Consider the following 23,583-nt stretch of genomic DNA (forward strand, 5'->3'; position numbering starts at 1 on the left):
CTTAAAGATCTCTGGGTCAGTTACCTGGATCTCAGCTGTCATCCACCTAACACTTTGATTTAAAATGGCCTGGATTGGGACTCCTGGGTGGCTCAGTCAGTTAAGCATCTGCCTTCTGGTCATTTCATGATCCCAGGATCTGGGGATCCTGCATCGGACTCCTTGCTCAGCAGGGAGCCTGCTTCTCTGTGTGCTGCTTCTCCTACTTGTGTGTGCTCTCTCTGTCTGACAAATAAACAAAATCTTAAAAAAAATAAAAATAAAATGGCATGGACTGGCCAAGAGTGGACTTCATCCCAATTTTTGCAGACTTGGCCCTGAAATGGTAGAACTTGAATTTGCTGGGGTTTCTGTATGGACTAGATCACCTTTTTTCTCAGATGTCAGTGTGAGTCGAAATGGCCTTGAGAGCTTATACACATAAAAATGCCTGGACTGCACCGCAGACTTCCTGAATCCGAATCTTTCTGGGTGGAATTTTAAATATATATTTATTTATTTAACTCTCTATTAAGGAAAGGTGTAAATAAACATTCAAAAGTAGAACCCCTTTTTACTGTTAAGTTACTGTAATGAACAATTTGTGGCTAATCTAATTTTATTCATATCCCCATCCATTTTCTCCTCTTTATTATTTTGAAGTGAATCCCAGATGTATTGTTTCATTTCTAAATATGAAACTTATATATTTTAATAGGTATCTCAGATGATTCAGAGACTTTTTTTGAACAGGCAGTACATGCACATAGTAAAAGTTAAAGTGGTGAAAAAGAGTGAAAAGTAAATCTTTGTCACTGCCCCCAGTATCCTTGTTACTCTCCTCTGAGACAAAGGAACTGACAGTTTCTTTATGTATGTACAGATACTCAGTGTATATGCAATTATATACATATGTAATTCTTTTTTATTACACATAGTAATATCTGTTGTAAAGTACACATTTTTCTGAATCTCGCTTTTTCATATAACAATATGGGAATCAGTCCATACAGGACAGATTGTTTTCATTCTTTTTTTGAAAAAAGATTTATTTATTTTAGAGAAATATGGGGGGGGGAGGGAGAGAGCATGTTGGTGTGCACATGCACACGAGTCAGGGGAGGGAGGGGAGAGAAAGAATCTCAAGCAGACTCCCCACTAAACACAGAGCCCCATGCAGGCCAGATCTCATGACCCTGAGATCATGGCCTGAGCAGAAACCAAGAGTGGGTCGCTTAACCTACTGAGCCACCGGGATGGCTGTTTCATTCTTTTTAAAGGTTGTAGTTGGTCTGTGTATCAAGGTGTATTTATTTACCCAGTGCCTTTCAAGTGGGTGTTTAGGCTATTTCCAGTACCGTGTTTCTTTACACAGTACTGCATGAATATTCTTTTTTTATCTCTGAGTTGCCTGATTATATGTCCGTTTTGTTAGACATTGCCAAATTGCTTTTCTACCGTCTGTGTATGGTATGCATGGTTTTCCAGGCTCACCGGTTCCATTTTAAAAATGCTTTTCATGTCTCTCCTATTTATGTTCAAGCTTTTCTTTAAATCCACAAGTATATTTATAATAGCTGTTTTTGAAATTTTTGTCTGAGTTTCATCATCTGTCTCTCTGAATCTCTTTCTGTGAGTGTGGGTCACAGAAGTGGTTTGAAATGAGAATCATGATAGTGCTAAATTATTGAAGATAAGGTTGGGGATCCTCACAAACAGTGTTAAGTGAATTAGATGGAAGGAATTGAATTAGATGGAAGTTAGAAGGAACTTACAGTGTGGCTTTGCTTCATTAAAAGGAGATACATTGGTGGAATACTGAAACCTCTTCTGATGCTGGATGAAATGGTTTGGAACTCCACCATTTCAATTTAGGATTTTTCTCTTACACATTGAACATCAAATTTAATTTGTCTACAAAGGTTTTATTGCTCATTTCTTATCGGAGCCAGGTCAACTTAGGAATGTGGTAAGTAGTTAACAAGAAATGTTTAGGGGGCACCTGGCTGATTTAGTTGGTAGAACATATGACTTTTTTTTTTTGAACATATGACTTTTGATCTGGAGGTTATGAGTTTGAGCCCTGTGTTGGGTGTGGAGATTACTTAAAAATAAAATCTTAAAAAAAGTGTTTAGGAAGTTGAAAATTTATGCCTTTTATCTGAAGCGCAGTGTATTTACTTTTTCCTTTTACTATACCCCAGCTCTGTGACCTTGGCCAGTTAACTAGTTCCTTTGAGTTTTAGTTTTCTTAACAGCAATTTGGGAAGACATTAATATGATTAAACAAAATATTGCAGGGGCACCTGGATGGCTTAGTTAGTTAAGCGTCTGCCTTCAGCTTAGGTCATGATCTTGAGGTCCTGAGATCAAGTCTACCTTGGGCTCCCTGCTCAGTGGGGAATCTGCTTCTTCCTCTGCCCCTCCCCCTGCTTGTGCTCTCTCTCTCTCTCTCTCTCTCTCAAATAAAAATCTTTAAAAAAATAAAATACTATAAATAAAGCATTTGTTAAAATGCTTTGCATGGTAAGTCCTTCAGAAGGTGGTGACTCATTATTTTAAATATTGTATATATTACATATTGTGATGGAAATCTGTTGTTTTTGAATTGGAGAATTAATGTTTGATTTGTTAAAACAGCATGAGATTGCCCAGTTAATACAATACAGATTTTTAAATTGCAGAGTGGAAATATTTTAAGATTAATCTGACCAGCTCACATTTCTTGGATACCAACTCTGTATCTTGGGAATTTTGTTGCGGATCTAGTATGAAAGACTGATGGATACACTGACAATTAAAATGTCATGTCATGTCATGTCATGAATGCTAATTAGAAGAACATAGAAGCTTTTATGAGAGCACAAAATGCCCCACTCTGGCCTGGAGGGTGAGTGGCGAGTGTGTGTCCCTAGAAAGTCTTCAGCAAGAAGGTTAATCTTGAATGTAAAGATGTCTGCTTAAGCGTACAGGGGTGGATGTGGAAAAGACATTATGAGAACATCGTGCAAAGGGACCTATATCTGGCTTCCTAATCAATACAATTGATTGTATTTTTTCTGAGGCAGTTCTTGAGCTTTAGATTTAAGGGATGTAACTGTAGTTATGTAATGGATATTTTCTTTTATTGTCGTTGGTTCATAAGTGATAATTTGTTGATAGAATGCTTTATCTTTGCCAAATATGTGTAGTGTAGGGATCTGTACTTTTTTGTGGGGGGGGAAGTGGTTGGTACAGTTCCTTGGGCATATCTTGGTGATTGTAGCTGCTTGGTAAATATTTTTTGATTAAATGAATGCACTCAACTCTTTATTCCCAGGCTTTTATGCAATACTCAAGGTAGCTGAAGCGCTAACTAGCTAAAATGGAGAAACTGAAATACTTATCTAATTCAAGGGGAAAAAAAATCTTAATGGAGTTTAATTATTTTTACAAATTATGGACTTGACCCTTGAAGGTTTTCTTCATGATATTTAAAATTAAAAACAAATTCTTGTAGTTAATATGTCCTTTTTTCCCCCCTTTTCTCCCTAGGTATGGCCTCACAAGTCTTGGTCTACCCACCGTATGTTTATCAAACTCAGTCAAGTGCCTTTTGTAGTGTGAAGAAACTCAAAGTAGAGCCAAGCAGTTGTGTATTCCAGGAAAGAAACTATCCACAGACCTATGTGAATGGTAAAAACGTTGGAAATTCTCATCCTCCCACGAAGGGTAGTGTTTTTCAGACAAAGATACCATTTAACAGACCTCGAGGACACAACTTTTCGTTGCAGACAAGTGCTGTTGTTTTAAAAAACACTGCGGGTGCTACAAAGGTCATAGCAGCTCAGGCGCAGCAAGCTCAAGTGGAGGCACCTCCTATTGGGGCGTGGCGACACAGGTTAAATTTCCTCGAAGGCCCCCAGCGATGTGGATTGAAGCGCAAGAGTGAGGATTTGGATAATCATAGCAGCGCAATGCAGATTGTCGATGAATTGTCCATACTTCCTGCAATGTTGCAAACCAACATGGGAAATCCAGTGACAGTTGTGACAGCTACCACAGGAACCAAACAGAATTGTACCTCTGGAGAAGGTGACTATCAGTTAGTACAGCATGAAGTCTTATGCTCCATGAAAAATACTTACGAAGTTCTTGATTTTCTTGGTCGAGGCACTTTTGGCCAGGTAGTCAAATGCTGGAAAAGAGGGACAAATGAAATCGTAGCAATCAAAATTTTGAAGAATCACCCTTCTTATGCACGTCAAGGTCAAATAGAAGTGAGCATATTAGCAAGGCTCAGTACTGAAAATGCTGATGAATATAACTTTGTACGAGCTTATGAATGCTTTCAGCACCGTAACCATACTTGTTTAGTCTTTGAGATGCTGGAACAAAACTTATATGACTTTCTGAAACAAAACAAGTTCAGTCCCCTGCCACTAAAAGTAATTCGACCCATTCTTCAGCAAGTGGCCACTGCACTGAAAAAATTGAAAAGTCTTGGCTTAATTCATGCTGACCTCAAACCAGAGAATATTATGTTGGTGGATCCTGTTCGGCAGCCATACCGGGTTAAGGTGATAGACTTTGGGTCGGCCAGTCATGTCTCAAAGACTGTTTGTTCAACATACCTACAGTCTCGGTACTACAGGTAGGTGACAGCTACTTTTTGGCTATTTAGTAAATGTTGAATTTTGGCTAAATGAAATAATTTTGTGTGTGTACATGGTGAGAAAGACAGCGTGGATAAATGAAGAAATCAAGACAAGATTAGTTTAGGTTTGAGGTGTTAAAAAGATTTTTAAAATTTAGGCATAAAATCTGCCCAAACAGAATAGGACTCTCTACTGCAGTTCCAGGCCAAAGACATTTGGTTGGTTATTTTTATTGTTAATAGAAGGCCTGAAGTCATGGTAGGTGATTAATGATGATCAGATAGAAGTCTTCAAATGTTGGGAAAGGTTTATAGTAATTTTTGTATATATCTTTGGGCATTTCAGCACTTAAGAGAACTAGTATATTAAAGACAGTCAGATGTAACTGAATACTTAGGAAAGTTATATATGAGAATTCAAAAAGTTATCCTGATAAGTGGTTTTAAGATTCAGAAGATTCAAGCATACTTCCATGGCTGCCATAAATGTTCAGGAGACTTTCCCATAACAAGTTTCATTATACTCTTCCCATCTATATGTGGGTAATGCTATTTTGGTGTTGGACTTTAAAGAAGAAAATAATTTCCATATAAATATTGATAAAGTGCAATAGTGTCATGATTAATAAATATAATGCTAGCCTAGAATATAGTAGGTAGCTTAAGGGCTAATAATTACCAAGATTCAAAATATCTACTTGAGTAGGTAAAATGGTTTTGGATTCATAGCTTGATCATTTTGAGAAATTGTTTTCATTTCAGCTAGAATGAATTTGTGGTCTTGGTGAACTCTAGAGCCCCAGTACAGTAGGCAGATACGAGAGCTGCCAATACTGGCCATTAAGAAGTTAGCGAATAGACAGATACATGGCAGCTTATTGTTGGGAATTGTTAGAATATGAGGATTATAAATTTAAACCTGGCAAAGGGTAGTTATTTTTTTTCTTTTGAAGATTTATTTACTTACTTTTAGAGAAAGAAAGCATGCATGTGAGAGCGAGCACTAGTGAGCATGGTGGTGGTGGGAGGGAAGTGGGACAGAGGGAGAGGGACAAGCAGATCCGTCCTGAGTGCGGAGTCAGATTCGGGGTTGATCCCAGGACCCTGAACCAAAATCAAGAGTTGGATGCGCAACCAGCTGAGCCACCCAGGCACCCCTATTTTCCGGTACTGTATCTACCTTTGTACTGTACCTCTCACCCAGATTAGTTTCTGGCAAATATGTGCCTTAGTATCTAGGACAAGATTTGGGAGATACATTAGCTACTACAAAAACCAACTCCAAATACATGCCTTGCCAATAGGAGGTCATTAGGGGTCCCACCTTCCTGTCAGTTAGTGATAATTTATTAAAATATGTATTAGAAACTGGGAACATAGCCTGATTTATTATTTAGTATATTCCTGATTGTCAGATTTTTAATACTAGAGTGCTAGAAACTATTCCATTTAAATGGTTTAAAAGATCGTAGGGGCACCTGGGTGGCTCAGTCAGTTAATCATTGGCCTTCGGCTCAGGTCATGGTCCTCGGATCGAGCCCTGCAATGGGCTTCCTGCTCACTAGGGAGTCTGCTTCTCTCCCTCTCCTTCTTTTTTTTTTTTTTTTTTTTAAAGATTTTATTTATTTATTTGACAGACAGAGATCACAAGTAGAGAGGCAGGCAGAGACAGAGAGGGAAGCAGGCTCCCCGCTGAGCAGAGAGCCCGATGCGGGACTCGATCCCAGGACCCTGAGATCATGACCCGATCCGAAGGCAGCGGCTCAACCCACTGAGCCACCCAGGCGCCCTCTCCCTCTCCTTCTGACCCTTCTCACCACTCGTTCTCTTTCTCGCTCTCTCAAAAAAAAAAAGAAAAAAAAAAAGCTGTTTCAGGACAGTAAGTCTTATTTTATATATCATTACATTTGTTTGAGCCTCTGTATAACTTTTTTTTTTTTTAATATAATAGAATACAGGTTTAGGTTTCTGTTCATTTTTTTTCCAGAGAAATTATTTAAAAATCTTATTTAACAGCATGAGAAAAATAGTTTTTTTTCCTTCCCTTTGTGCTCTATGGATTCTGTCTTAAGAGCTTTTAGTCGTCAGCTAGCATATTATATAAACCCCCAGGCTCCAGCTGCTTGGGCTCTATATTTAGTTCACTTGTTAGTAAATGACTTCGTTTTATTTGGGTCCTGCATTAATACTGCGTATCAGATTTAGTTCCGTGTGATACCTAGACTCCTTTTCTTTATTTAAAATCTTTTGGATGAGAGTGAAAAAAACAAGAACAAAAGAACTTTATTTTTTATACTTGAGAACATTTATTAAATGTTTCAAGAAAGTAAAGGAAAATCCTCTAAAGAGCAATTTGAAATGCTAAATATTTTATGATGTTGATTTCTAGTATTAGGTCTTTGCACAAATACTAGGATCTGTTGGGAATGACAAAAAAGCTATGAATAATTGCTAAGTACAATTAGTAAGTTTCTAATTTGTTTTTCTGTATAAATTTCAAGTTGATAATTTATCTGAATTTCACAAGGTATACCGTTGCTAACTTATAGGTTCTGTCTTTAGAGTAAAAAAATGAGATTGTTATTTGTAAACAAGGGCTCATGTTAGTAGCATTTTGGGTGATGTTGCTCAGGTAAAAACATTTAAAAAGGGACTTTATGTTATTTAGATTCAAGAGCTAGGAGAGAGTAAGTATAAGACTGGTGAAAAGGTCTTAAAGTCCTTAATTATGTACTGTTATACTGTCTAGTGTAGTTTTGCATGAAAATAGCAGGTAACCATTAATCTTTTTCAGGATTTGTTCACCAATTTTGGCTTAGTTTTTGACTTAAGTTTGCTTAAAATTTGACTCGACAGTAAGCAAAAGTGTCTTATACTTGATTTTTAACTCTTTGTTATATTTAAAAAACGAAAGCAGGAAGTGGAAACTTACCAAATTAAATATTTTTGAGCTAATCATGGTAAGAACACACGTACCCCAAGTTCCAAGGTAAACGATTTGTGTTTAAATACAGTTCATGTGTTATTCTATTTCTTTGAACTGTGCTACACAGAAATGTAGTAGGGATATCTTAAAATAGACAGGGGACAGTGGCCAGAAATTGTTGACTACTATAGATGGTGAGGCTGTCTACCTCATGCAGTGATATAAGCCAGAAGTACATACTAAGGGCATTGATTTGCTCAAGGTCAGCATGTTCTAAATTCAGCTGCGTGAGTATGGTTTCTGTCAAGAACACGCAGGACTCTTGAATGCATAAAAGGTTTTAGCAGCAGAAGGTGCTGTGTTTATGAGGTGTGGTGGCAGCATTCAATTCATGAATATTTTCCTTTTTCTTTTAAATGTAGAATTCTAGCCTGTGGTTTGAGTCATTTCAGAACATAGGGACAGGAAAGTGGGCTGTAAAGTAACCTGAAAAGCAGTTATATTTATTGCAAACCTACTGAGTAATTTAGCATTAATTGTTGTAGAGGTAAAAAATGCTTTCTGTTTTGCGTGTAATAGTTGACAGAGTGGTATGTAATGATAATTTTAGGCTTATCAGTTTTTGTTTAGGTTATTCCCATCCCCTTATGCCTTTTTAGATCTAGCAATACCAAAGACAAAGTTTCTGTTTCAAAATTAAGATACATAGAATGACCCATGAAGGAATAACCAATACATTATGTAGGGTACTCTATAATAATAGAAGGCTGTGTATGTATACTATATTTTGTTTGTTTGTTTCGGAGTGCTTTTGTATGTATATTTCCTGTTTTGTTTCTCCTGTCTCAGCCCCGAGAGGTAAGACAATTGGTAGAATTCCTATTGAATAAATAGAAAACTGAGGCTTATAGAAGTCAAACAGGTCCAAATTCACACTGCAAATTTAACTCAGTTTTTGTTGAGTCCTTTTTGTGTGCTGGCACTGTGCTAGGGATACAGAGATGATTAAGACATGATTTCATCATTTAATGGAGGAGAAAAATAGTTTGTCTTAAGAAGTCCTCGGGTACAGGTATAGGCAGGGTGCTATGAGAACCCAGAGGGGAGCACTTAGCCTCATTTGTGGCTTCAGAAAAGGCTTCTCTGACCCTTGAATGAGCCTTGAGAGTAGAGAAGGAGTTAGGATCGACTAGTATTAAAGTTCTCTCTGTCTAAACCACCCTTACCCAAAAAAGCTCAGCATTGGCTGAAATTGCTGACAGTTTCTTCTCTGTATTATGAAATAGTTATGTTGGGGGAAATCCTTATTAGACAAAAGGTTGTCAGCTGGGTTTTAACAGAAGTTTTTTTTTTTTTTAAGATTTTATTTATTTATTTTAGAGAGAATGTGTGCAGATGTGGGGAGGGACAGAGAGAGAAGGAGGGAGAGAACCTAAAGCAAGACCTCCTGCTGAGCGTGGAATCTGCCATGGGGCTTGCTCCCAACCACCCTGAGATCATGATCTGAACCTAAATCAAGAGTTGGATGCTTAACCAATTGAACCACCTAGGTGCCCCTCATTTTAACAGACGTTTTAATGTGCTGTCTGGTGGCTCACTCGGTTAAGCATCTGCCTTTGGCTCAGGTCATGGGTCCTGGGATTGAGTCACACATCTGGCTCCTTGCTCTGTGGGGAGCCTCCTTCTCCTTCTGCCTGCTGTTCCCCTTGCTTGTACACACGCTCCTCCTCTCTTCTTTCTCTCTCAGACAAATAAATAAATAAAATCTTAAAAAAAAAAAAAGAAAAGTTTTGATAGAAGCTTCCCAAGTCTGTAATGAAGACATAGATTATTATATATATATATAAAATACTATATTAATGTTAATGATATACATATACATATATATGGCTTTCAAATAAAAATTTTGGTGAAGCTTTTACAGTGGTTTTTTTTTTTAAAGATTTTATTCATTTGACAGAGATCACAAGTATGCAGAGAGGCAGGCAGAGAGAGAGAGAGAGGGGGAAGCAGGCTCCCTGCTGAGCAGAGAGCCTGACACGGGGCTCAATCTCAGGACCCTGAGATCATGACTTGAGCCGAAGGCAGAGGCTCTAACCCACTGAGTCACCCAGGCGCCCCTACAGTGTTTTTTTAAACAAGTTTATTAAGGTATATTTCACATACCATGAACTTTACCCATTTGAAGTGTACAGTTCAGTGGGTTTTTTTTAGTACATTCATGGTTGCATCATCTTCACAATTTTAGAATATTTTTCTAACCCCCAGCAGAAATCCCTTTTTCCTACCCTCTAGCCATCTTTCCCCACTCTCCCATTCTCTAAGCCAAAAATCAACTTTCTATTTCTATAGTTTTGTATATTCTGAGCAGTTCATATAAATGTGTTCATACAATATGTGGTCCTTTTTGACTTTTTTTCATGTAGCTTAATGTTTTCAAGGTTCAATTGTAGCATGTTACTAGTAATTCATTTCTTTGTGTTGCTACATAGTATTCCATTGTATAGATACACCACATTTTATGTATCCATTCATCATTGGATGGAGATCTTTTAAAATTTTATCAGTGGAAATATACATGAATGGAAAACTGTAAAATGATCCACAATTAAGTCTTCCATTCAAGATACTTATTGTATATAAAATGTAAAGTATTGTGCTGGGTGTTGGTTATTCATTGAGGAGCATAAATGCAGACCTTACCATTATGGTGTTTTCAGTCTAATGGATAGACAACCAAAAAGGTAAAGTAGTACTCTTTAATGAAAAGGAGCATGGAGAAAGAACAACAAGATACCTACTTTTTTTGTTTCTCTTTGACTTTTTGCTTTGAAATAATTTCAGACATACAAAAAAGTTGCAAAAATACTACAGAGAATTCTTGTACACCTTTCACCAGGATTTTCCATATGTTTCAAATTTAAACATTTTAGTTTGATCACTCATTCTTTCCCTATGTATGCGTGCATGCACGCGCATGCGCGCACACACACACATACACACTCTTTTTTCTTGCAGTGATTGACAGAAAGTTTCAGACGTGAGGCCCCCTTGCCTCCAGATACTTCTGTGTATATTTCCTTAACATATGGACATTCTCTTGTGTAACTCCAGTACAATGATTAAAATCATCATCAGGGGGCACCTGGGTGGCTCAGTGGGTTAAAGCCTCTGCCTTTGGCTCAGGTCATGATCTCAGGGTCCTGGGATCGAGCCCCGGGTCGGGCTCTCTGCTCAGCGGGGAGCCTGCTTCCCTTCCTCTCTCTCTGCTTGCCTCTCTGCCTACTTGTGATCTCTGTCTGTCACATAAATAAATAAAATCTTAAAAAAAAAAATCATCATCAGTTAACAGTATTACTGATTTGATGAACTGTTTGAATTACTCAAAATACCATTTGATTTGAGGAAATTAAAATCAGTTCAGTACCAGTACCTTATTTACAGACTTTATTCAGATTTTACCAGTTTCCTCACCAATGACCTTTTTCCTGCCCAGAATTTAGTTGAACATCACACATTGTATCATTTACCATATATATCCCTTTAGTGTCCTCTTATCTGGAGTAGTGTCTTGGTTCTTTCTTTGCCTTTCATAACCTGACACTTTTTTTTTTTTTTTTTTAAGTAGGCTCCACGCCCAGCTGTGGAACCCAGCGTGGGGCTTGAACTCACAACCCTGAGATCAAGATGTGAGATGAGATAGTCAGACACTTAACCAACTGAGCCACCCAAGTGCCTCAACCCAGACACTTTTAAAGAGTACTGGATAGTTATTTTGTAGAATGCGCCTAAACTTTAGATTGTCTGGTGTTTTCAGGTTATGCATTTTTAGAATAACTGCACAAAAGTGATGTTGTGTTCTCACATGTTGGGAGGAACATGATGTCATTTTTCCCATTACTGGTTAACTTTGATCACTTGGTTGAGGTGGTGACTGGCAGATTTTTCCACTGTAAGTTTTTTTTTTTTTTTTTTTGTAATTAATAATTATCTTGTGAAGAAGAACTTTGAGAATATACTTCTTTCTCATCTTATTTTCACAAACCAGTTTTAGTCTCTCAGTGAATATGGCCTTAAATTACAACTATGGGGTTGTGAAATGATTTTCTAATTCTGTCATTCCTGTATAAGGAATTCTTTTATAAAGAGGAATTTTCCTTTACTTAGTCTTTTTGTTTCTATGTGGACTCATGGATTCATATTCATTGGGTTATAATGTTATTTGTTATTATTTGTTTTATTGAATAATTGCCGTAAACTGTCCAGCAGGAGCCATTTTAAGCTCACTCCTGTGTCCCTTTGCCATGGCTCCATCCTCCCTTGAGTGCTTACTTTCTGGTACCACAAAATGTTCCAGACTGACTTTGTACCTCCCTGCCCCATTCTGATAATGGCTATTGCTCTAAGGGACTGTGGTTCCTTTTATTGGAGAATGGTCTTTAGAAAACAAGATGGGTGCTATTGCCTCATGTGCTCATTAGTACTAAGGTCTTATTGCTTTTAGACCCTTTGAGTGGCAAAGGTAGAAAGTGTGTATATGTGTGTGTGTGTGTGTGTGTGTGTTAATGTAATTCTGTATCTATCTGTTTATATGTTAAAACTATGAATTCATACTGCTCTGGCCAATTCTGACACCTCAGAGTTCATTCTGTCCTCCTCCCTTTATTTATAATCCCTTTTATGATACCAGGAAACTTGGCTCTCTTTATCCACCTTATGTTACTTATTAGCTCAATTCTAAAATACATTTAATGTGGTTTCAGAATTGGTATCCATACCACTGCTAATTTACTAACTAGAGTACATTTATTTATAGTTCTTCATTCTTTAGCCAGAGGCTTAGAGCATGTAGTCAGAATACTGTGTTTTAAGTTACTTAGTTTCTTCTCCATACCTCCACCTTTAAGTGTGATTATATTGTTTATTTGAAATATATTTAAGTTCATTTCTTTGTATTTCATTTTGAGCCCATCCATGTCCTTGTTTGTTTGACTATTTGATACATTAATGTGGTTCTAAAACTTAGAAACCTGCTAAAACCACCAGAAGTGTCACTTCCTCCTCACCATCCTTCCCAACTCATTCATCCAAACCCCTTTTAGTAACCATCATCATTAGTTTTTGTGTGTATGAGTGTGTGAGTGTGTATGTATATGTGTATATGTATTCGTGTTTTTGGTGGGGGATATAGAAACAGATAAATGTTTATTGTCTCAGTTTCCCTTCTTACAGGAAAGGTAACATATTGTAGATACCTATTTGCACTTGGCTGTTTTCCCTTAACAGTGTTTCCTGGAAATCACTTCATGACCATTCATAGAGATCTTTCTCATTCTATTTTATTGCTAAATAGTACTTCATTATGTGGATTACCGTAGTTTATTCAACCACTTTCCTAACTATTGACAGTGTTTCCCACTTAAAATTATGAAGAATAGTTTTGTGCATATATATTTTTGTATTCAAGTTGTATCTTCAGGGTAAATTTTCCAGAAGTGGGATTATTTAGTCAAAAGGTAAATGCATATATAGTTTTATTAAATATTTCTCTCAGTCAGAACTGTACCAGTGTGCATTCCTGCCAACAACATATGATAGTGCCTCTTTCTCTATAGCCTTGCTGACAGAATATGTTATTCTTTAATGACATATTAACGAAATTGTTAATCTGTGTAGTTTTATTTCACATGTCTCCTTATAAATGAAGTTAAACATCTCATGTTTAAGGGTCATTTTAAAATTGTGTGTATGAGTGGTGCCTGGGTGGCTCAGTCAGTTAAGCATCCAGCCCTTGATTTCAGCTCAAGTGATGATCACAGGGTCCTGAGATTGAGCCCTGCGTTTGACCCCCTACTAAGTGGAGAGTCTGCTTTCCTCCTTTCTCTCCCTCTGCCCATCCCCCTGCTTGCATTGCATGCTGTCTAAAATGAATAGAAATAAAATTATTTGTATAAATATGAATTGCCTGTTCCTGTCTTTTGCCCATTTTTCTATTACGAGTTTGGTCTTTTGTCCATCAGTTTTAGAGATCTCATATATATGGAGTGTTAGCCCTTTATTTGTCATATAGGTTGAATATTTTTTCATTTTGACTTTTTTGTGGTTTTATTTGCCTTGTGAAAAGTTTGTGTGTGTGTGTGTGTTTTGTTTTGTTTTGTTTTGAGAGAGAGAAGTTGTGGGGGTGGGTAAAGCAGCAGAAGGAGATGGGGAGAGAGAATCTTAAGCAGACTCCATCCCAGTACAGAGCCATGCTGGGTTCAATCTCATAACCTTGAGATCATGATCTGAGCTGAAATTGGATGCTTACCTGACTGAACCACCCAGGCACCCTCTGTGTGTGGTCAGTTTGATCAGTCTTCTCTTTCATTGCCTCTGGATTTTAAGTCATAGTTAGCATTTCTGTTGCTGAGTTCAAAGAGGTATTCACTCTGTTTTCTTCTAGTACTTACTGAGTTACATTTTAAATATTTAGATCTGTAATATATTTTAAGTTTATTCTTATAATTTGTGTGAGGTGTGTATCTAATTTTTTTTTCTTTTTTTTTTTTTTTAAGTACCTGATCAGTTGTAGGGACTTTATATTGGGTGGACAGGGGAAGATCTCTAAGGACATGATATATTAAACTGGGGCCTGAAGGGAGACCACCAACCAGAATGGGTGGAATGAGAGCCTTGGGCAAAGAAGGAGCCTTTGTGAAGGCTCTGAGATTGGAAAGAGTTTGATAAAGAATCTGAAAGCCTGCCAGTGAGACTTAGGCATAGTGGAATGGATAAAGTAGGGGTGTGATTTGAGGTTGGAGGATAGCTGTTATGGTTTATGTTTTAATCGTTCTGGCTGCTATTTGGAGGGGAAAGAGGACCAGAATGAGAGTAGGAACAGGAAAACCATTAGAAAAGAGGCATTAAGGTCATCCACGAGAAGCCATGGTGGCAGTGGAAAGAAATGGATAGATTGGTATTATGGTGGTTATTTTGCTTTTTACTAGGATACTTTTCCTCCTGAGGGAAGATGGTTTGTTATGGTTGATACTTGTTGTCTTAAAACTGTGTGCGAATTTAGACATGCACCTGACTTCTATGGATATTGATATCTGAATATATATTTAACACTGTGTGTTAAAACTTCACGTTAAAAACCAAATGAAAACAAACAAGAAAAACAAAGGAACCTGGAAAACTCCATTACTGGTATTTTAGACGTGACTAACTACCTGAATCAGAGAAGTGAAATATAGCCTTTGAATTTTCTTTAAGCTAAATCACATTTTGTTTTTATAGTTGAATTATTTCAGGTTGATTTGTTTTATAATTCCCCCAAATCATGGTTAGTATTTATCTTCTAAAAATGACTACTTTTTTTACTGTTTATTAAGATAATCATTAAAGTAACACCTGGGTGGCTCAGTCGGTTAAGCATCTGCCTTCAGCTCAGGTCATGATCCCAGGGTCCTGGGATCCAGTCCATCATTGGGCTCCTTGCTCAGTGGGGAGCCTGCTTCTTCCTCTGCCTGCTGCTCCCTCTGCCTTGTGCTCTCTCTCCCCACCTCTGCCAACAAATAAATAAATAAAATCTTAAAAAAAAAAGATGAACATTTAAGTATAAAAATAGGCTCACAGATTACCTTCTGTTTTGCAGTTTGCTTTTGTTTGATTCTATACCTGGGGTCTTTTTTTTTTTCCAATGTAAAGTTTCTGTAGATTATTCTCTGAAACTGTTAAATAGAGTTTTCATGAGTGAACTCATTTAGATGCTAATTGAACAGATTAACTGTAAGGAGACAGTTATAAGGCAATAGAGAAAATTTGAATGTCAGATGATATTAGGGAATTATTGATTTTTATGTGATAAGAGCATTGTGGGGTTTTTTTTTTTTAAAGCAAATGAGGGGAGGGGGAGCATTGTGGGGTTTTTTTTTTTGTTTGTTTGTTTGTTTTTTTGAGAGAGTTGGGGTAGAGGAGGAGAGAGAATCTTAACCTCCATGCTCAATGTGGAGCCCAATGTGGGGCTTGATCCCAGGACACTGAGATCTTGACCTGAGCCGAAGTCAAGACCTAGATGCTTAACCAGCTGAGCCACCCAGGTTCCCTGTTTTTTACTTAGTTTTAGGCAGTCTTTTATTTCTTATAGGTGAAAAATGGAAATCTTGATTTTTTTTTTTTTTAAGATTTTATTTACCTAATTGACAGAGACACAGCGAGAGAGGGAACACAAGCAGGGGGAGTGGGAGAGGGAGAAGCTGTCTTCCCGCCAAGTAGAGAGCCAGATGCAGGGCTCAATCCCAGGACCCTGGGATCATGATCTGAGCTGAAGGCAGACGCTTAATGACTGAGCCACCTAGGCGCTCTGGAAATCTTGATTATTAATGGGAATCAAGAAAAACATCCTTTTACACTTTGTTTTGAAATTCTTTCATCAAATTACAATTTTAGATAATTTTAGATATATTAATATTTGTTAATATTTAGAAAGGAATATTATCTTGCTAAAAAATTGCTACATGTTATTAGAGCATTTTTATACTTACTAACCCCTTTCTTTACATACTTCATTCTGAAAACATTTGTCCATACTGTTCCCTCTATTAGACAAACAAATTGGACTAATTTGTAAACTGTACTATCATTTTGAGCTATCAATTTGGTGGCCAAAATTACTTTTAACATAGAATTTTTTTTCATTTTTTTCATTGTGAAAAAGCATAGTATAGTATCTATCATCTTAAACATTTTTATTAAAGATTTTATTTATTTATTTGACAGGGAGATAGAGAGCACAAATAGGCAGAGCGGCAGGCAGAGAGAGAGGGAGAAACAGCAGGTTTTATGCTAAGGGTCATGACCTGAGCCGAATGCAGCCGCTTAACCGACTGAGCCACCCAGGTGCCCCATCTTAAACATTTTTAAGCATACAGTTCATTAGTATTAAGGATGTTCACATTGTTGGAAAACAGATCTCTAGAACTTTTTCATTTTGTACATTTGAGAATCTGTACCCATTAAACAACTCCCCTTTTCCTCCCTCTCCCCAGCCCCTGGTTACCATCATTCTACTTCTTGTTTCTATGAATTTGACTTCTTTAAATATCTCGTAGGAGGAGAATCATACAGTACTTCTCCTTTGGTGACTAGCATATTTCACTTAGTGTAATGTCTTCAAGGTTCATCGATGTTGTAGAATGTGTGAGGATTTCCTTCCTTTCTAAGGCTGAAAAATTCCATGGTATATTCCATATTTCATTTATCCATTCTTTAGCACTGGACATTTGGGTTGCTTCTACCTCTTGGTTGTTGTGAATAGGGCTGCTATCAACATAGTGTATAAGTATCTCTTCAAGATCCTGCTTTTAATTCTTTTGGCTCTAGGGGTGCCTGGGTGGCTCAGTGGATTAAAGCCTCTGCCTTCGGCTCAGGTCATGATCTCAGGGTCCTGGGATCAAGCCCCGCATCAGAGTCTGCTCAGCGGAGAGCCTGCTTCTTCCTCTCTTTCTGCCTGCCTCTCTGCCTACTTGTGATCTCTGTCTGTCAAATAAATAAATAAAAATCTTAAAAAAAAAAAAGTCTATCAGGCAAAAAAAAAAAAGTTTAAATTCTTTAAAGTGGGATGCTTTGATATGTGGTAGTTCTATTTTTTTGATTTTTAAAAAAATTATGTTGAATAAAAGCCTTTAATTTCAAAGGTTATCAGTTGTTTTTTTTTCCCCCTTATGCTGTAGGGCTTTGTTTTAAAGGTGCATATTATCTCATGAATGTACTCTAGTGGGATGTCATGATAATAGTTGTGATGTCACACACCTTGAATATATGTGCCTGTTTGTTTCTGAGTTTTCAGCATTTTCCTATGAATGGAATGCATTATGGTGGATGTTATTAACAGTGCCTGCTGCTACAGAAGAGTGCCAGTTTGGTAAACAGTGAATAATTTAGGCATCAGCTGTTGTGGTAAGATTGTATTGCTTAGGAGAGAGATCTAATATGTGTTAAGCTTCGACATTAAAAAGAACAAATGTTTCTTTAGTGAGGAAAATGCTGAATTACAAAAAGTGTTAAATATATTTATCTAAAAACCAGTGCATTAAATTAAAATTTACTCAATGTTTTTTGGTTAAAAAAGTAGTGGATGCTCACTGTCAGAAAAAAATTCAGTAATCAAGAAGGCAGAGCAAGAGCAATTTCCCCCTTAATGTTGAGGTGCTATGCTATAATTTTTTTTGTAATATATTTTATACTTTAAGCAGTACTCTATGATGTGCATTTTGTTTGTTTTCTGATAATGCCACAGGAAACCTTCTTGTATGTCCTTGGACACTTGTTTGGTACATTTCCATGACATTTCTAGATTTGTTGGGTCAAAGGGTATGTACATTTTACTGATGGGTGTTGCCAAATTTCCTTCCAGAAACATATTACTTAAGTATATTTGAAAATGCTTTTTTCTTCACATTCTTGTCATCACAAGGATGTTTCTGGTTTTTCAAATTGTTGGCTTTAAATAAGCAAAAACCAAAATCAGGTTTTAATTTTTTTATCACCTGCAGAATATGAAAAAAAAGTCTTCTGTCACAGTGTCATACTAATAGATGTTCTTTCTTATGTGGGGAATGAACATGTGAAAATAAACAGGGTTCATATAATAATAACAATATTTATTGAGTGCGTAGTACCAGCCACTGTGCTAGAACTTTTCATAATTACCCCTTACCCTTACAACAACCATGTTTAGTGGTAATACTACATTTTACAAAGAGGGAATTTTTTTTAAAAAAAGATTTTTATTATTTATTTGACAGAGAGATCACAAGTAGGCAGAAAGGCAGACAGAGACAAAGGGGGAAGCAGGCTCCCTGCTGAGCAGAGAGCCTGACGTGGGGCTCGATCCCAGGACCCCGAGATCATGACGTGAGTCGAAAGCAGAGGCTTAACCCACTGAGCCACCCAGGTGCCCCTACAAAGAGGGAATTTAAGATTCAGTGTGTTAAGCAACCTACCTAGGGTGGTCCACAGCTTCATAAATTGCAGAGTTGTGATTTCAACTCACTTCTGCCTCTCCACTTACCATGCTGTTTCTCCAGGGATTTTCCCTCATCTTCCTGAAACTCCCTTCTTGAAGGACACAGGGGACTTCTTTGTTGATCACCAAATTTGATGGATTTCTTTTTTTTAAGTCTACATCTGTCTGGATCTCTATAATTCAGCACTGCTAGTGCTTTATTTTACTGAAACTTTCTTTGTTGGTTCTTAATCGTTATACCCTTAGTTTTTTCTTTCACTTATCTGACAAACTTTCTTGTTGTTTTTCTCACCTCTAAATACATTTCTCCTGGGTTCAGTCCTGCACCCATTACTCATTCAGTATGTTTCCCTCTTGGAGATCTGACTCTGTCCCATGACTTCAGTTGGTTTAATATGGTAAGCTCTCAGATACCTTCCTCTAGCCCTGACCTCCCTTTGAACACCTAATTTCTGTTTTTAGTTATCTCCTTGGACAGTCTCTGGATATTACTAACTCATCTTTCTCCAAAGATGCTACATCTTCTCATCTTCTCATATTACCATATCGAGATTATTAAGGGGTTCCTGGGTGGCTCAGTCAGTTAAGCGTCCAGCTCTTGGTTTTGGCTCAGGGTTGAGAGATGGAACCCCATGTCAGGCTTCATGCTGGGGGTAGAGCCTGCTTCGGATTCTCTCTCTCCCTCTGCCCCTCTTACATGTGCTCTCTCTTACCAAAAAAAAAAAAAAAAAAAAAAAGAGAGAGAGAGAGAGAAAGGAAAAGAAAGAAAGAAATAGATTATTGAAGAACCATTTCCCTGTTAGTGTGGGAAACTTTAAAATTTTTGGCGTGTTTTTGTTTCCCTATTATATATGTCTTCAAGACCCTGGTTTCAGTTCTTTTGGCTATATACCCAAAATTGGGATGCCTAATGATTTTTATCTCTGAAAAAGCCTCACATGTAAAATTTGCCACATTTCATACTGCCTTGTTCTGGTTTAGACTTCTGTGCTAGATTAGAAATTCATTTTTTTTAATTAAAAAATTTTTAATTTTTAAATAAACATATAATGTATTTTTATCCCCAGGGGTACAGGTCTGTGAATCGCCAGGTTTACACACTTCACAGCACTCACCATAGCACATACCCTCCCCAGTGTCCATAACCACACCCCCTCTCCCGACCCCACTCCTCCCAGCAACCCTCAGTTTGTTTTGTGAGATTAAGAGTCACTTATGGTTTGTCTCCCTCCCAATCCCATCTTGTTTCATTTACTCTTTTCCTACCCTCCAAACCCCCCATGTTGCATCTCCACTTCCTCATATCAGGGAGATCATATGGTAGTTGTCTTTCTCCAATTGACTTATAGAAATTCATTTTTTAACCTATAGTCTCTGCCTCTTGCAGTTTATCCTGCTTTGTTAGACATGTGTTATGGATTGATTTAAGAAATCCACAGAACTATACACAGACATAAATACCTGAAAATTCATTTTTACTACTTTATGCTTTCTTACCCCCTAGTTCCTGATATAGAGTGTAGTTATCAGCAAATGTCACAAACTAACGACCTCTTGGAAACCTGTTTGCAGTGGTATCAAGAGTATGGCATGACTTTGGCCTTGAAATAGTCCTGTACAATTGGAAAAAGCTGACAAAGTAATCAAAAAAGTGATTCAGATATACTTTGGTAACATAAGCCCCATATCTCTTTTCCTGTATCAGGAGTCTTGGATTGTCCACTCTCTGCTGGGTATAGAGATGCTTCATGTTGTAGCAGAATGCTCCCTGGCATTGTAAATGTGGGGTTTTTTTTCCCCTCTTTACTTCCTCAAGGCTAAATTAATCACCAGCAGTTCCTAGTGATAAAATACTTGTATTGAAGATATTGTTATGTAAAAGCAAATCATTTTAGAGTTGGAAACATTTACATAGACATTTAGTTTAACTTACATTATAGAAGAGGCAACTGAAATCCAATATACCTAAATGAGAGTTGGTATATCAGCATTTATAAATAACTTTTTAAATTTTTACATATATTAATATGGGTATATTTGATTTTAGTAATAGCAAAGTAGTAAAAACCTTTGAATCTAAGGACGTAGCTTTTTTGTAAATGGTAAAACATAGTTGCAGAACTTGGCAGTCAATTAATCAGTCAGTGAAAGTCCTGAAAACAGGATGTTCATTTTCTTTTTTTAAAGATTTTTTTTAAGATTTTATTCTTTCTTTATTTAACAGAGAGAGAGATCACAAATAGGCAGAGAGGCAGGCAGAGAGAGAAGAGGAAGCAGTCTCCCCGCTGAGCAGAGAGCCCGATGTGGGGCTCGATCCCAGTACCCTGGGATCATGATCTGAGCCTAAGGCAGACACTTAACCCACTGAGCCACCCAGGTGCCCTGTTTTTTAAAAGATTTTATTTATTTATTTGAGAGAGGGAGAGAGCACACACACACATGAGTGGGGGGAGGAGAGGGAAAGGCAGAGGGAGAAGCAGACTCCCCACTGAGCAGGGAGTCCAACCTGGGGCTCCATCCCAGGACCCCGGGATCATGACCTGAGCTGAAGACAGATGCTTAAGCAACTGGGCCACCCAGGTGCCTCCAGGAAGGATGTCATTTTCAAACAAAATACTTCCAGAAGTGTTTAGAAGGAATAAACTCATTGAGAGAATTTATATTTGAGTAATATGGTGTTGAAACTATGTAGTATGAAGGATGTATGTGTGTGAATCTTCTAAAGATTTTGTTTGCTCTAAATTGCTTCTCATTAATGTAACTACTCCTCTAGAGATAATGTCATTGAATTAGTAACAAGCTTCTAGACACTATAGTATTCAAAAATATGATGTGATAGCATTCCTTTTTGGGACTTATAAGAAGACCTTAGACTTTCTAGTGGTTCATATGAGGCATTAAATACAAAGTATTTTCAAAGAAAGAATTAAAAAAAAAAACCAGTATACTTATGTCTGTTGGGTCTAAATAATGTCAGGTAATAAATTATGCTACTGTGTATGTATTTACAGCTTCATAATTCCAGTTCTGTCACTTAATATGTTAAATAGAGCAAACTGTTTAACTTTTCTGAGCCTCAGTTTGCTCATCTGTAAAGTAATGATGCTAGTAGCTACCTCAAAGTTTCTTGTGAAGGTTAAACTCCATAATGCAGGTAAAGCTCTTAATACAATCTTAGGACATTGCATATGCTTTATAAGTAGAAGCTATTTAAAAAAAAAAAAAGTGTGCGGGTTAAAGGAAAATGATGCAGTGGCAGCAGGAGGATTGGGAGTCTCCCGGTTGTCCGCTGGTGGCCTGCATGGTGTATAATGTGCAGCTCTTCCTCTTCAGAGCAGAACCTTTGGAAGCTTTCATGAAGTAACTCGGTTTGTGTTAATAATGGCTAATGCAGCCATTTTTTGCGAACTGTTTTATTGAAGTATAGGATAATATAAAGTGCACAAATTTTAAGTTCACAGCTTCATAATTGTAATGTGAACTAACCTTTGTAACCACTAACCAAATCAAGGTTATTGACTATTTGGATGTTCTATTTTGTGAAGTTTCTTTTACCTAATTTTCTGTTTGCTTGATGGTCTGGCTCATTTGTGGTTTTTAAAGTGTATGTTCTCAGTATGAAACTTTTTGGAGAAGTGTCTTCATTCTGTGGCTTTCTTTTGCACTTTCTTAAAGCTGACTTGGTGAATACATGGACTAATTTAACACATGGTCTCATTTTAATATATAGTTGACCCTTGAACAACATGGGTTTGAACTGCACGAGTCCACTTATATGTGGATTTTTTTTATGAACATGGTACAGTATTGTAAATACATTTTCTCTTCCTTATGATTTTTTTAAAAAGATTTTATTTTTTAGTAACCTCTACACCCAACGTGGGGCTTGAACTTCCAATCCCATCTTCCTTATGATTTTATTAACATTTTCTTTTCTCTAGTTTACTTTATTGTGAGAATACAGTACACACATATATATAACATATATATATAATATATAACATATATATATTATATATAACATATATATAATATATAACATATATGTATATAGGAAACACACAAAATATATATTTGTTAACTCTTTACGTTATTGTGAAGGCCCCTGGTCAACACTAGTTGTTAAGTTTTTGGGAAATTAGAAGTTACGTATGAAGTTTTGATTGCATGGGGGTTCGTGCTCCTAACTTCTCTGCATTGTTCAAGGGTCAACGCAGTTTCATTTTTCAAAGCTCTTTAGATTAACACCATTTGTGTCCTATTTAAGATATCTTCAGGGCGCCTGGGTGGCTCAGTGGGTTAAAGCCTCTGCCTTCGGCTCAGGTCATGATCCCAGGGTCCTGGGATCGAGCCCCACATCGGGCTCTCTGCTCAGCAGGGAGCCTGCTTCCTCCTCTCTCTCTGTCTGCCTCTCTGCCTACTTGTGATCTCGGTCTGTCAAATAAATAAATAAAATCTTTAAAAAAAAAAAAGATATCTTCATATATTCTAGGGTCAATAAGGTGTTTGTTTTCCTGTATTTTCTTTTAAAAGCTTTATTGTTGGGGCGCCTGGGTGGCTCAGATGGTTAAGCATCTGTCTTTGGCTCAGGTCATGATCCTGGGGTCCTGGGATCGAGTCCCTCATAGGGCTTCCTGCTCATTGAGGAGCCTGCTTCTCCCTCTGCCTCTCTCTCTCACTCATGAATAAATAAATAAAATCTTAAAAAAAAAAAGCTTTATTATTTTACCTTTCACATTTAGTTAGCTCTGCCATCTGTCTGGAATTCATTTTTGTGTATAGTATGAGGTAGGGGTTAAGGGACATTTCCCCCCCCCACATAGATATCCCTCAGCTGAGCACCATTTATCATCCCAGTGCACAGCAGTAACAACTTTGTCATAAACCAAATGTGTGGGTCTCTCTTTGGACTCTCGTCTGTCCTTTCATTATTTTGTCTGTTCTTGCATCAGTATCAGTGTAAGTCCTCCTGCTTGTTCTTCAGGGGATTGTTTCTAGTTCTTTGCATTTCTAGATGAATTTCAGAATGTCTCA

At 37.3% G+C, this 23,583-nt stretch overlaps 1 protein-coding gene across 6 annotated transcripts in view; it reads left to right on the plus strand.

The window, feature by feature from the left end:
• The window catches only part of HIPK3 (homeodomain interacting protein kinase 3), a 96,770-nt gene that overhangs the window by 27,782 nt on the left and 45,405 nt on the right, over positions 1–23,583 (plus strand). For all 6 annotated transcript variants that reach the window (XM_047690830.1, XM_047690831.1, XM_047690832.1 and 3 more), the window contains one exon: positions 3,514–4,612. In XM_047690830.1, coding sequence (XP_047546786.1) covers positions 3,516–4,612 — 1,097 coding nt within the window. In that variant the 5' untranslated portion in view covers positions 3,514–3,515. Of the gene's footprint in view, positions 1–3,513; positions 4,613–23,583 lie in introns of those variants that run through there.

This window comes from Lutra lutra, chromosome 10 (assembly GCF_902655055.1).
Source record: "Lutra lutra chromosome 10, mLutLut1.2, whole genome shotgun sequence".
Lineage (NCBI taxonomy): Eukaryota > Metazoa > Chordata > Mammalia > Carnivora > Mustelidae > Lutra > Lutra lutra.